Source organism: Ictidomys tridecemlineatus, chromosome 6, assembly GCF_052094955.1.
Source record: "Ictidomys tridecemlineatus isolate mIctTri1 chromosome 6, mIctTri1.hap1, whole genome shotgun sequence".
NCBI lineage: Eukaryota > Metazoa > Chordata > Mammalia > Rodentia > Sciuridae > Ictidomys > Ictidomys tridecemlineatus.
Genome location: NC_135482.1, coordinates 120359652 through 120374676, shown reverse-complemented (window position 1 = coordinate 120374676; position 15025 = coordinate 120359652). Strand labels below are relative to the sequence as shown.

The window sequence follows — 15025 nt, the reverse complement described above, 5'->3', positions numbered from 1 at the left end:
TAATAGTAGTTAAGACTAATAAGGTACTTTTAATATAAATCAGAAGCCAAATCTAATATCTATTATCAATTATCAGTACAATAATGATTTGATTTCTAAGCTGATTTTATATGCATGGTCTATTTCAAAGAATAACATTTATCATAGAAACAATTTCTATAAAGGAAATATTGCACCTTTTAAATTTCTAAGTGAAACATGAACTTGGGAAAAGTAAAACCACAAGTTGAATAAAGTTGGTTTTATGTAAAAAAAAATACATATATATAGAGAGAGAGTCAGTAAAATGACAAAATAGGCATTATGAGGACCGTTAGTCAATGGTCCCTAATAAAAACTAGATGGGCCACGGTGTGATTCTTCAGCATGCCCAGGACAGGGCTCCCACTATCACCAGCCTCAGCACTAAGCCAAAATCAAATGGTTCATTGTGAGGCCTCTAACTTTCTAGTGAGAGAGATCTCAGAATTCATTCTTCCTACACTTTCTTCTGAATATCTGTGTGTACATATAACAGAGGTACATTCACTGTTACACTTTCCTATTAAATATCACAGCTTAAAATACAAAATTTCTGCATGATCTTTCATTTGAGACTAAATGTCCTATGAAATGAACTGTTTCTAAGTCATTTAACTATGGTTTTATTGTACTATGTGCAACAACAAATACCTGTATTAATCAAGTTTCCTCTCTCCTTTAATAGTTATTACCACCAAAAAAAAATTGTTGGTATAATTTCTAACTACTTAGATAAAAGAAAACACATGATTCAAAAATCAAATGAACACAAACATCAAGCTTCAAAAGAACACAACATTCAGTCAGTTATCCTACCTGAATATCCCCAGAGAAGTTGTTGTGCTAGAATGTAATTAAATCCATTCTTAGAAAAGCCAAAATTGTCACAATTTTCACATAACTGCTGTAACAATTATTTGGTATCTTAAGACAATGCTGTCTATAGAATCTTTACTCTTCATTATGTAAAAGACAAGTCATAAACAAAACTCTTAATGTAGCAGAATATACATTTAAAATTTTAAAGACATTTCAATGCAAGCTAATCCAAACAACATAACAAACAATCAGGAGTTTTAGTTCAGAAACAAAGTAAAGAAGTAAGAAGCATGTAGTTTATAAGCATCAATTGCATTTCATCCACATAAAGTCACTTGATAAGATTTTATGGGCTTTATGCACAGGCTAGCATCATATAACTTTCAGAGATTCTAGAAAACAATTGAGAAAGAGAAGCATAATTTTTAAATACTTAAAGAAAGTAAAGGTACAATTCTGAGTTTATGAAAAAGAAAGGGAAATTTTATCAAATATTCCCACCACTTGCTTAGACAACCACCAATAATTACACACTTCCAAGAACTGCTCCATTGACATCTAACCCTTCCCTGCCTAGGCAAGTCGTTTATTTGATCAAGCAGATTGCTGTAACTTGATAAAATGTTTGTGTATTTGGGCATCTTAGGCTCAACCTGGCAGCTAAGACAAGAATCACAGGTCTAACCAAAGAAATTTAAGTTCTTCTAATCTTCTAAACATCCTTCAAATCACCTTAAGGGTAGGCATTTGTCAGGCAAATCAGCTGAGTGCTAGTTACACAGAAGATAACAGCCAGTCGTAGTCCCAGACTCTGTCTCTGTCTAATGAGGAAAGCAGGTATTAGATAAACATACAAACAAGAAGTACCGGTGTAGTGCTGTGGTGAGCCCAGTGCTCTGGAAGCACAGGTGGCAGCAAGCAAGAGAAGTACCAAGTAGCAAGATGAAGGAGGATGGCAAAGACAAAAGCCACATGTCCCACACCTAAGAGAGAAGGAGAACATACTGTTCCCCAAATATGAGAAGATCACAAGAAACAAAGAAATCAAGGAAGGAGAGGAATAACACCAAAGATTTATGTAGGATTTCCACGTTTCAGGCATCTTTATGACACCCAGAAAACAAAGCCAGGTGTTAAGGTCTGTGAACAAGTCAAGATGGTGCCTGGCATTTTGCCAGAGGGAGTGGTTTGTGAAGTAACGCCAGCGAGCCACTAAGTGTGAAGATTCCTTATTGGTTGACTGCTGTATCTAGTTTATGTTAATTAAGATAAGCTGAGTGGAATGTATATATACCCCTCCTGTCCTACAATAAACGGCTCCCACTCCTGCTGTATCAATCTACACAAGTTGCTCGTCACCTCCCGGTTATTTTGCCCAGCCAGCCGGGCTGCGGCAGCCAGGTAATAAACAGCCTTGTTAGAAAGGTTAAGGATTAGGCCTTTTTGTAAGTAAAAGGTGGAAGTCTGTGAAAGATTTTTGAGAAGTGGTAGGAAAGTAGTATTTTAGAAAGACAATACTTGTGCACGATGAGTCAACCTGAGGGGTAAGAATGAACACGGGGAGATACTAGAGGTTATTTCCCCATTTCAAGGAGAGATGACAGTGGCCTGAATGAGGGTGAAGGTGAGGGTGAGAGTGGAGTTGGAAGGGTAAAAGAGACCATTCTTAATACATGGTCCCTTCCATCCAATAAATAGCTATGGGGGTGGCTAGAATTTTCCCTACATGTGCAAGACATTACATGGGCTCTCCCTGACTTGCCACCCACCTCAATATAGACCCACTCTATTCTCAATATTTAATTAAGTGCCCATCAAACTAAATGACAGTAATGATTTTTACATCAGGGTCCTCACTCCACTGTGAACTTCTTCAATTTTATCCATCTGTATATTAATCTCATTTAGCATGATGCCTGGTACATATGGGAATTTGAAACCGACACTTATGGAAGACTCTGGTCATGATATGAAACAAAGCATATGAGCATGACTAATAAATGAATATAAAAATTTAAAAGTATACAAATAGGATCCTGGTGCCACTATGTTAAGCATTTGTCTCACTTAATTGCTTTTTCCTTTCATTCAGTTTGTCCAGTTACCTGCTCTTCTAACTCTTCTCTTCTTCCCCAATTTCTGAATTAACCCATTTACTCACTTTTTAATAGATAAATAATCTAGACCTGCAAATAAAAAATAAACAGAATTGTGGCTCCAATTCTACAACTCAAGCAAATCATTTAAATCCTTCAATTTCTTTGAGCTTCTCAAAAGGAGATGATGATATAGGCTGTTATCTCATGGTAATGAAAAACACTGTAACAGAAGACACTAATTTGGAAAGAAATACTAAATCACAGGCAAATGATATGATTGACATCCTTTTGTAGTCCTGTTCCTGAAATCCAGGCCTCACTTGGCAGATGGAAACAACAACCTGTCAAAAAAAATGAAGAGGAAAGAAGAAAGCTAATATCAACATCGGGACAATAATAAAAGAGCAACTATTCAGATTTGGAGGTTTAAAAGGATCTTGAGAATGCCAAAAAGAGAGAAAGTTTATTCAAAGAAATAATAACAGAAAACTTCCCAAATCTAAAAAGAAAACAAACATCCAGGTATAGGAAGGTCAAAAGATAACCAGTCAGATTTAACTCAACCATGTCTATCCTAAGACATATTACAATCAAGCTCTCAAGGTGTAAGATTCTCAAAATTAAAGAAATAATTAACAAATAAGAGTCCAAGTTTGCCTGATAGAAGACTTGTCAGCAGAAACCTTATAGGCAATGAAAGAGGGAATTTTCACAATAATGGTAAGGAATTTTCACAATAATGAAGAAGAAAAAAATGTCAACAAAGAATGCTGTATCCAGCAAAGCTATCCTTTAGAAATGAGAGTTAAATATTCCCAGACAACAAAAGCTGAGAGAATATATCTCCTCCACACATGTGTTTAGAAATGTTAAGAGTTCTTCAAACTGAAAAAAAAGAGATGTTAATAAGTAAGAGGAAAACATTGAAGAGTATACAATGCATTGGTCAAAGTAACTACACAGACAAATTCAGAATGCTCGGAACACAGTATGTAGGCAATTCATATCTTTATTATGAATATTAAAAACAAAAAGACCTTAATAACTATGTTAACAATAGTAGGAGCAGGCAACAGGGAAAGATGCAAAATGGAACAACAAAACTTTAAAATGTTAGGAGGCGCTGGGCACAGTGGTGCACACCTGTAATCCCAGAGGCTTGGGAGCTGGGACGGGAGGATGGCGGGTTCAAAGCCAATCTCAGCAAAAGGAAAGTGCTAAACAACTCAGTAAGACCCTATCTCTAAATAAAATGCAAAATGGGACTGGGGATATGGCTCAGTGGCTGAGTGCTCCTGAGCTCAGTCCTCAGTACAAAAAAAAAAAATTTAGTAGATGTAAAAATAGTATAAAAATCAGGGCAGAAATAAGGGAAGCACTAACAAATATACAGTAGACAAATGTAGAGTTGGCTCTTCGTAAAGATAATCAGCAAGTCCTTAGCTGGATTAAATAAGAAAAAAGAAGACTTAATACATTAAAATTAGAGATGAAAAGGAAGACATTACAATGGATACTACAGAAATGCAAAGGATCATACAACAAATTCAATGACAGAAGAATTGGATAAATTTCTGGACACATACACCCTAGCAAGACTGAATCATGAAAAAACAGGAAAACTTAAATACACCACTAATGAGTAATGAGTTTGAATTAGTAATAAAAAGTCTCCCAGATAACTTCACTGCTTAGTTCTACCAAATACTAAAGAACTAATACCAATTCTTCTTAAATTATTAAAAAAAAAAAAACCTGAAGGAAGATGAAATTCTCCCAAACTCATTCCAAAAGGCCAGAATTGCCCTGATACATAAATGAGATATGAACACAACAATAGAAGAAAAGAAAGCTACAGGCCAATATCCTTGATGAACATAGATATAAAAACTGTCAACAAAATACTAACAAACTGAAGCCAACAACACACTAAATAGATTCCCAGTGATCAAGTGGGATTCATTCCAGAGCAAGAACGGTTCAGCATATACAAATCAATAAATCTGATACACAACCCATTTCAAGTAAATTTTCTCATGACAATACAATAAAAACTAGAAATCAATAGGTTTGGAAACTATACAAATGAATGGAAGTTAAACAACTTACACTCTTGAACAAACCATAATTTCACTCTTTTTTAAAGCTGAGTAATTTTCCATTGAGTATATATACTACATTTTCTTTATCCATTCATTTATTAAGGGACACCTAGGTTGGTTCTATAGTCTAGCTATTGTGAATTAAGCTGCTATAAACGTTGATGTGGCTGCATCAATATAGTATGCTGATTTTAAGATAACCAGTTTTAAAAATGGGTAAAGGACCTAAACAGACACTTCTCAAAAGAAGACACAGAAATGGCCAACAGGTTTATGAAAAACTGCACAAAAACATTAATCATAAGGGAAATGTAAATCAAAATCACAATAAAGTATCAACTCATTTCATTAAGAACTGCTGCTATCAAAAAGACAAAGATAACAAGTTCTGGCAAGGATGTAGAGAAAACGCAACACTACACACTGTTGGTGGGAATGTAGATTAGTACAGCCATTATAAAAAACAGTATGCAGTTCCCTCAAAAAAAATTAAAACTAGAACTACCAATGATCTAGCAATACCACTCCTGGATATATCTAAAGGAAAAGAAACTGACATGTCAGAGACATCTGCACTTCCAGGTTTACTACAGCACTATTTACAATAGGCAAGAAATGGAAACAACGTTAAGTATCCATCATATTATGAATGGATAAAGTGGTATATACATACCATGATATTCTATCAAGCCATAAAAAAGGATAGAATACTGTCATTCACAACAACATGGATGAAAACAGAGATCCTTATGCTAGCTAATAAGCCAGGCACAGAAGACAGTTACCACAAGATCTCACTCATACACAGAATGTAAAAATGTTGATCTCATATAAATTGAGAGAAGAATGCTGGTTACGGGAAATGGTGAGAGTAGAGAAGTGAGCGGGATGGGAAGAAGTTCATCGATGGGTAATGAGTTATAGTTAGACAGGAATAAGAATTTCAACTGTGTTATTGTACAGCAGGGTGACTGCATATAACAATAATATACTGTGTATTTCACAAAGCTAGAAGAATTTTGAATGTTTTCACCATAAAGAAATGATAAATGTTTGAGAAGATGGGCATGTTTAACCTGATTTAAAATATTATACAATGTATAAATATATCAAAACATTACATGGTACCCCATAAACATGCAAAATCTTTATGTTTTTATGTATCAGTTTTAAAAATTAATTTTAAAAAAATGTTAGAAGCTGGGGCTGTAGCTCATTGGTAGAGCACTTGCCTAGTATATGCAAGTGCTGCATTCAATCCCAGCACCACACACAAACACACACACACACACACACACACACACACACACACACACACAAATGTTGCCTGGGCAAATGCAAGATGGAAAGAAAGTATCCTACGCAAAAGAAATACCATATACAGAAGTACCGATATGAGAAAATGTTGATTCAGTTAAAAAAATTATTGAGCACCTATCTTGAAGTAGACACTGTTCTACATGGTGGTGACAGATCTGCTTGGTATTGCTGCTCTCATGTAATTAAGGGATCATTTATGTCTGTCAGGCTATATGTGCCTGTATGACTAGAATAGAAGAGTAACTTTGACTAGAGCAAGGTCACTAAGATACTCTTCACAATTATGAAATAATTCAGAATCATGAACATTATCTGGCACATACTAACAAGTCTAGATCTCTTTTGATTAAATCAGTATCTACTGGAAAACCTGGAGCAGGGGTGTTATGGTTTAGATATGAGGTGTCCCCCTATAGCTCATGTAATACAAAAGGCAAGAAGGTTTAGATGCTAAATGATTGGGTTATGAGAGCTTAATCTAATCAGTGAATTAATCCACTTGAATGGATTCACTGGGCATTAACTGTAGGCAGGCAGGGTGTGGCTGGAGGAGGTTGGTCACTGGATCTGCCTCTGGGGTATACATTTTGTCCCTGGTGAGCTGAGCTTAGTCTCTCTGCTTCCTGACTGTCATGTCCTGAGCTGCTTTTGCCATGATGTTCTGCCTCACCTCAGGCACAGAGCAGTGGAGTTGGATGTCTATGCACTGAGATCTCTGAAATCCTAAGTGCCAAATTAACATTCCCCCCCATCCCCAAAATTGCTCTTGTCAAGTCTTTGGTCACAGAAGTGAGAAAGCTGACTAAAACAAACAACCAGCAAACTGCAGAAAAAGACAACAAACAAGAACTCATCTAGAACAATTCCCATGGATAGTGGCATCATTCTCAACAGGGTCATTCAAAAGAAGAAATGATTTCAGGTGAGGACTAAAATTTTTGAAAATGTTTTATTTTTGAAATACTTATGAAACTCCAAATGTAAAATGATCATTCATAATAAATGCCATTTATTAATATCTACTATGTGCTAGGAATTGAGCTAAGCAACATACATAATAGACAAATATAGATAGATAGATAGATTCTGTATACATTATTTTGTCCTCAAAAAAATCTTCTTAATAATCTGTCCTAGTGTAATTTATACAAATCTGGATAAAATTCAGTTGGTAACATGTGACTGGTGCCACAATCCACTCAATCTTTATTCTCATTTCATTAACCTCACAATACAGCAGTATTCCTGTAACCCATGTAATCAAATCTGGAGGACATCAGATACACCCTTATGGAAGGATATCAGTGCATCAAAGAGGAAACAGGTTCAGAAAGGGTGATGATTTTGTTCAAAGTCACACAATAAATCAAGGAGTGAAGTTTGAACTCAGACTTATGTGACTATAAGGCCAGGTTTTTAATTGTTTCATTACATTACACTTGAGACTGGATTGCTATGGAGGTCATTAATACACAAATAAATATACTCAAAGAAAATAAAGAATAAAATAAAATAGCTGAAGAAGGAGCCCCTGAACTAACTCATATTTAGGGAGTTAACTAAAGAACAGGGATTCACAAATAATTCTGGGAATAGTCAAAGATATAGGAGGATAAAAGAAAGAATAGTAGCTTAAAAGCAGAGGGTATAAAGTAGTGAGCAACAGCACGAGATCTTCAGGGAGATCATATAAAAGGGAAAAAAGAATACACTAAACATAATAACACAGAAATTATTAATAGTTGACTTCAGCCAGCGTTCAGAGGAATGACAGTAGAAGTAAAAGTCTGTTTACAGTGATAATAAATGGTCAGAGTAATAAGACTACTCTTCTAGAAACTGGACTGTGACAGAATTCAAGAATTGAAATCAAAGTCAAGGTTTCTTTTGCTTTCCCTGAAATAGAAGATACTGAAACATGTTCAATTGCTAATGACAAAAGGACAATAGATGTAAACATTGAAAATACAAGCAGTAATTACTATTTGACTAAGAATTTAAATGTGTTATAAGTAAAAGGAGAAATTATCAAATAATAAGAGAAATTGTTTGAGTTACAGAAGTAGAAGAGAACTATCCACTGCATGGGAAGAAACATCACATTTTAATTTCATGCAGCAGTACTTTCAAGACTGAGTAAGCAGTTTTATAGGTAAACACAAGTTGAGAGTCCACGGTGCTTTCTGTCAGCAAAACAATGGAGTAACCATTACTTAGAACAGAAAATACCAAATGCTGTATGTATTTTTGGTGTTTCCTACCACATGAAGAGATCTCCACAAACAATATTTTCGGTCTCTCTCTTCTCATACTCATATACCCCACACCTCCAAAAGGTAGAATGACCCAATTGGTAAATTTAGGAAGAGAATCTGCACATGCTCAGTATGTTTCTTACAGCAAGCTCCTCCATATTTTGCAGGGGCAGGACACATGTAAAGAAGCCTGTGGTTTTTCTAATGCTGCCTATAACTACATTGTGAGTTACTGCATTTAATTCTAGGGCTCAACAGAAGAACAGGACACTGGCTGCTATAAGCACACATGATGGATGATGAAAAACAAACAAAAGAAAGCCTTGAATAAACATCTAGTTATCATTCAAAAAAAATTAACCAAAAGATAAATTAACAAGAGACAAAACACAGTGTTTATGGTATAACCAGGAAATAACCAGGACATGCAAAAGAGATAATGAGCAGGATATGGTGGCACACTTTGTAAACCTAGTGACTCAGGAGGCTGAGGCAGGAGGATTGCAAGTTGAGGTCAGCCTCAGCAATTTAGCAAGGCCCTGAGCAACTCAGCAAGACCTTGTCTCAAAAAAAATAAATATTTTTTTGATATAGGGGATATAGCTAACTGGTAAAGTACCTCTGGGTTAAGTCCTAAGAACAAAAAAAAAAAAGAGAGAGAGAGAAAATACGTAAAGTAGGAAGACTGAACTTTGTAAAGATATCAAATTACCAAAGTTAACTTATAAATTTAACTCACTCCTACAAATATAACACCAAGTGTGTTCCCCCCCAACCAATCCACTGAGGCTAGAAAAGCAAACTTTGGCCACACTCTATACAATAGGATATCTGAAAAATTCCAAGCCAAAGTAGTATTACTCTGTTGGCCTTCTATTCTTTTCACCTAATTTGGCTCTGAATAACTTTCAGCTGATTTGTAAATCCATATCCACAACAGAAACTATTTGCCACCAACCAAATATTCTCTTCAAAAGAAAGTAATCCATCACACAATGAAGTACTATAGCAATAAGAGCAATTATACCACCATACGATGATTGGAAGAATCTCAGTAGCACTACAGTTAAGTTAAAGAAGCAAAACAAAAAGTACATACTGTATGATTGCTTTTAAAAGGATGATAACTAGCTAAGTTAATTTCTGCTGTGCCCCTTGAGTTGTGAACTGAAAAGGAAAGAGAGGGACTCTGGTCCTGTTTTCTGATCTAGGTGACATAGGTATGTTCAGTTTGTACAATTCCTCTACGCCAACATTCATGATAAGTGCACTTTTCTGTATGTACGTTATACTTCAGTGAAAAGTTTTATGGGGTTCAATGTACCAGCTCACATTTCTAGGAAGCTGATCACATTTAATGCAAACCCAGCATAACCACAAGAAGCCCTGGAGGAAACAAAGAGGGCAAGGTCAAAGACCTGAACTTCTGTGATGTCCTTGAACTTATTAACCTTTCTATTCCTATCCATGCCACTTAACTAATAATTGCTGTCCTTATTACTACACAGGCTCTGCAAGGTGTGAGGAAAAGAGGCTCAAATGTCAAAATGAAAAAGCACTAGAAAAAAATGCAAAGCCCTACACTGGTAAAGATGAGATTCTGTAAATAGCCACCATCAGACCATGACAGGAGAGACTCTTACATACATTATGTTTGGATTCTTTTAGATGCTAGAATGACTTCTGAAATATCTTAAAATATAGCAATACTGTTAGGCTGAACCATATACAATCATTGATTTACAAGTCTAAAATGAATAATTATTAATAGAAAACTTACAAAACCTATTTACATCCTTGTAAGATTCATTTTTGGGGGGGGCGTGGAGGTAGCAGGGATTGAACCCAGGGGCACTTAACCACTGAGCCACATCCCCAGTCCTTTTTATTTTGAGACAGAGTCTCAATAACTTGCTCTGGCCCTCTCTAAATTGCTGAAGCTGGCTTTGAACTTGTGGTCCTCCTGACTCAGCCTCCCACACCACTGGAATTACAGGCATGCACCACCATGCCCAGCAAGAGGTTTGTTTTTTAAAAAAATTCTAAACAACTATAATACCTCGGGTTTGGGCAGCTTCCTTTAAAGCAGCTAGAAGGTGAGGTTTCAAGTTATCCAAAATAAATCTTCCTTCAAGACCTGGGAAAAGGGACCTAGAAAATGAAAGGCACACAGCAATTATAATCTTTTAATAATGCTAAAATTAAAAAATATTCTACCATAGAATTTCAAGCCAGTTAAACCTACTATTTTTTTCTTACATAAAATGATAAGATTAAATTTACATAAAGTATACAGATGAAATAGTTTCAGTACTTTTGACCAATTATTACCTAGGCTTTGGATTAAAATATGAGGATATTGTGTACCATATTGGGTTGTGGCCCAGTGATAGAGTGCTCACCTAGCACGGGTTAGGCACTGGGTTCAATCCTCAGCACCACATAAAAATAAATAAATAAAGTCATTGTGTACATCTACAACTAAAGAAAAATACTTAAAAAATAATTCAGACATGTTCTAAACACCATAGGATAAAATCAGTTTTCCTTTCTGAAATGTCAATACATACCCTCAGTTATAAAGAGATACATCAAAACACCTCAATAGAGACTAATCTGACCTAGTTATTACTAGCACTTTATAATCATGGTTCTCAGGGATGCTATTCACATTTAAGGTAAATAACTACTTGGATAACTTTTTTTTTGAGATGGGATCTCACTATTGCCCACATTGGCCTTGAACTCCTGGGCTCAAATAATCCTTCTGCCTCAGCCTCCCAAGTATCTGAGACTACAGATGTATGCTACCATGCCCAGCTTTTAGATAATTTTTTAAATGATAAATAACTGGCACCCTTTTGCATTTTAAAATGTGCAACATATCCTTTAGTATTTTAACAAAATATTTCTTCAAAAAACCTTCCCAACCCACAAAATCTACATAGCTAACTGATATGTTTTACAATAAAAGATGCGGGGAGGGGCAGGAAGCCCCCAGAGTAAACAAGCATTTGAGAGGTATGATCTCTACCTTGGATACTCTTCTGAGGTAATATAAATAACATCTTGATCTGACACAGATGAGGAAAAGGGGATGAAATTTCCATTTTGCAAAGGTAGCAGCTCTAGCCCAAGCAGCTCACTGTAGGCTTGGTCAGAAAGCACAAATTCCAGAAGGTGAAGCTTTTCTTCAGCACTGCCCAAATGTGCACACTTCCTCAGCACCTGCCGCACCCATGCAGGTGTCACCTTCCTCATAAGCGTGGAGCTGGAGGAGGCAACAGCATTGAGCTGAACTGCAGCAGCCAGATTTGCTGGCACCCTGGCAATCTGCTTCCCTGAGCTCTGGAGGTAGTTGAGCACAGATTGTGTGTATTCCAAACTTTCATCAAGTTCTGAAAAATAGGCTTGTTCCAACTTGATCCAATCATTGCTGATTGAGTAAATCACAGCATTTTGGAATAATTCACTAAACAGAGGCCCCAATACCGGTTGCCAATGCACCTTGACTTTGCTGGCCTCAGGCCAAAGCTTGTAGATAACATCCACAGACAAAGGGAAATCGGAGCTTTTTTCCATCTCCAGACGTTTTATTGAATCTAAGATCAAGGTGGCATATGCTTTGGGGACAACATTCACAACAAGAAATTCATTCCACAGGGCTGCTGGATCTCTCCACTGGTCCAGCTCTCTCCATTTTATGCTCCTGCGGTTGTCAGTCAGGCCGAAGAACCCACTGATGTGGACTGGGAGCCCAGTTCTGCTCTCCTCGCCAGGAGGTAAAGGAAGAAAACAAAATGCTTTTCCTGAGAAATCAGATATTGCTCCTTTTTCTTCGTCACCTCTGCATGACAAAGACATGGCTATTCCAATGATTGGGACAAATTTCAATTCATCAGCTAAAGAGTCAAGTTTACTACAAATCCCTCGCCCACCCACACTGTTACACACCAGCCAAGATGTCTTCTGTGCATCCTTAGTACTCTCATCTTCTAAAACTATATTTATATGGTATGTTACACAGGTGATACTATTGCTTGGAATCTTTTTACAATAGTTACTTATTGCAGTTTCCAGAATCTTTACAGAATTTGGCCGTTCATGTTTCAGGGCCTTATTTTCACTGGCAGTCACTCTAAACACCAGTTTCTCTGTCCCGTCAGCCTCTCGCACATGTAAAGAGACATCCTGCACACTTTTCAGAAAGAGCAGTACTGTGTCTGCGTCTGCCCTAAAAGATTCAAACAATTCAAGAACTTTTTGCTTGTTATAGAGGTTGCTACTAAGCTGCGAAGGTTGTAAGCGAAGAGGGAAACGGAAAAAAGTTCCTGGAAAATTGCCATTTATAAATGTTTCCTTGGTGCTCCCAAAAATGCCAATAAAAGGTGCAAATTGGTCTGAAAGCTCACTAATTTCCTTGCTGTCATCTTTGAGATTCCAACACTGGCCTGATTCATGGGGGCCAAAAAGTGTTTGATGAGGATCTAACATCCCAATCTGGTCACCACTAAAGATACAAGGAACATCTGTAAATAAAAATTAAAGTCATGATCAACTCTGAAATTTAATGCACTGTGATAATAAGTGGTTATAATAAGATTAAAATTATCATCAAAATCTAGCACCTGAAAAACATGATTCAACAACTGACTTAATTTGGCATTGAAAAAATAATGCTTTGAACATTAAAAATGATTTCTCTTTTGATTCAATCTAATCAATAACAAGTGCCAGGCCCAGAAACTGTCCATAATTATTGTGAAAACCTAGGCTGTATATTCAACGTCATTAAACATAGGATATAAAGAACATTTGATATTTATACTCAGCCCCCACAGCCACATTGAACCCAATTAACAAAGTTACAACCTATGCTCAAAATTTAAAATTCAACTCTATACTATGAAAAAAAGATGGGAGGAGAACTATAATGCAGGTGGTTCTGCCCACCATGTCACTAACAAGCACAGGCCCTCTAGTGAATAAGAAGTGAGCTCCCTCAGGTGAAAGTGCTTCGCACATTGGAAAAGTCTCACCACACTGAGCCTGTATAGTACTTAGAGACACATATTTTTTCTATAACATGGCCCTGAATTGATAATTGCTTCAACTGATTCTTAATCAAAGACTGAGTGATATTTCAACACTGGTAGAAAAAAACTAGATGTGTCAGACCTACTGTATTAAAAGAAATTCTATCCATGATGCCCTTTGGTGAAATTCCCAAGGTAATTCTGATATATGTGGTCTCACATGCAGATATTAGCACCTAAGCTTCATCCAAGAAGTAACGTCATGATGTCAACCCTTAATATCTATGTGTGGTTAACTGTCACAATCACAAACTCATAAGCTCTTGGGTAGCAAATGGACGGATTTAACTACCTGGCAACATTACATTCCAGGACACACTTGTTTGTACACCCATTACACAATGCCAAATACCTATGACTAAAATCAGGTTAAGGAGATTTCTGACGCTATAAAAGCATTACCTACAGCCTCTCAAATCCTCAGGTTAGAGAATTCTCTCCAGTTAATGTCCCACATAAATGTGCTCATTGTCAACTTAACAAAACCACATTGAGATACAAATGCTGATTTATCAGCCTGGTTCTAACTTCATGGTTCATTCCTGCAGAATAGTCTCCACACTTGTGTGATTCGTATACATACATAACACTTCAAAACCATCACATGTTGCAGTCCCAAGGGCTAACTTTCGAATAAGTAAACACATGAATATTATTATTCATATGTAATATACTCCAATATATAATTTAATGTAATTTTCATATACGAGACATTCAATGTTATTTCATAAATCAATATTAATGTAAGTGCAATAGTTTAGTAAAATTCAGGTATAGTTAGGAAGATCCCACTTCCATTTGTCCAGGACAATTCTAATTTAGGCTAATTGTCTGAAAATAATAACACCCTCCTTTACTCCTGAACATGTTCCAATTTGAATGATAAAATACTGGGTCATCCTACCTATAGTCACAGCCCTACCTACTCAGTCTCTCCTTCTCCTAAAATCAATTTCAAACAAAACTATAGTAAGAACCAATTCAACAAAGAATTTTTATTGTACAACTATAGTAAGCACTAAAAGCTGTGATTTTGGAAGATCAGACATTACTCTTAGAAATGTCTACACTAAGAGTTTCAAGCATTTCCAATTGTATCTATGTTCCAGAAACCTCAGGTTCTTTCCAGATTCAAAACATGATTTCAAAGTGATCTCTAAAATACTGGTAAATCTAAGAAGAATAGCATGTTTACTCAAGAGAAAAAAATATAGAGAGATATCAGAACCAATTTAAAGACCTTCGTTTTTTTTCAGTTATTCAGTACCAATGAGATATTACACTTTTCTCTTTAACCTTCTGATATGTGCAAA

At 36.2% G+C, this 15025-nt stretch overlaps 1 protein-coding gene across 6 annotated transcripts in view; it reads right to left on the bottom strand.

Moving 5' to 3' along the window:
• Sacs (sacsin molecular chaperone) overlaps positions 1 to 15025 on the bottom strand; it is a 148138-nt gene that overhangs the window by 72062 nt on the left and 61051 nt on the right. For 3 of the 6 annotated variants that reach the window (XM_078015692.1, XM_040281323.2, XM_005337582.4), the window contains exons 8-9: positions 11651 to 13145; positions 10676 to 10767 (exon numbers count right to left, since the gene is read on the bottom strand). The exons of 1 other annotated variant lie outside the window; for it this stretch is intronic. In XM_078015692.1, the coding sequence (XP_077871818.1) occupies positions 10676 to 10767; positions 11651 to 13145 (1587 nt within the window). Of the gene's footprint in view, positions 1 to 837; positions 865 to 10675; positions 10768 to 11650; positions 13146 to 15025 lie in introns of all 6 variants that reach the window. 2 more of the 6 variants (XM_021734738.3, XM_078015690.1) reach the window with 1 other exon arrangement.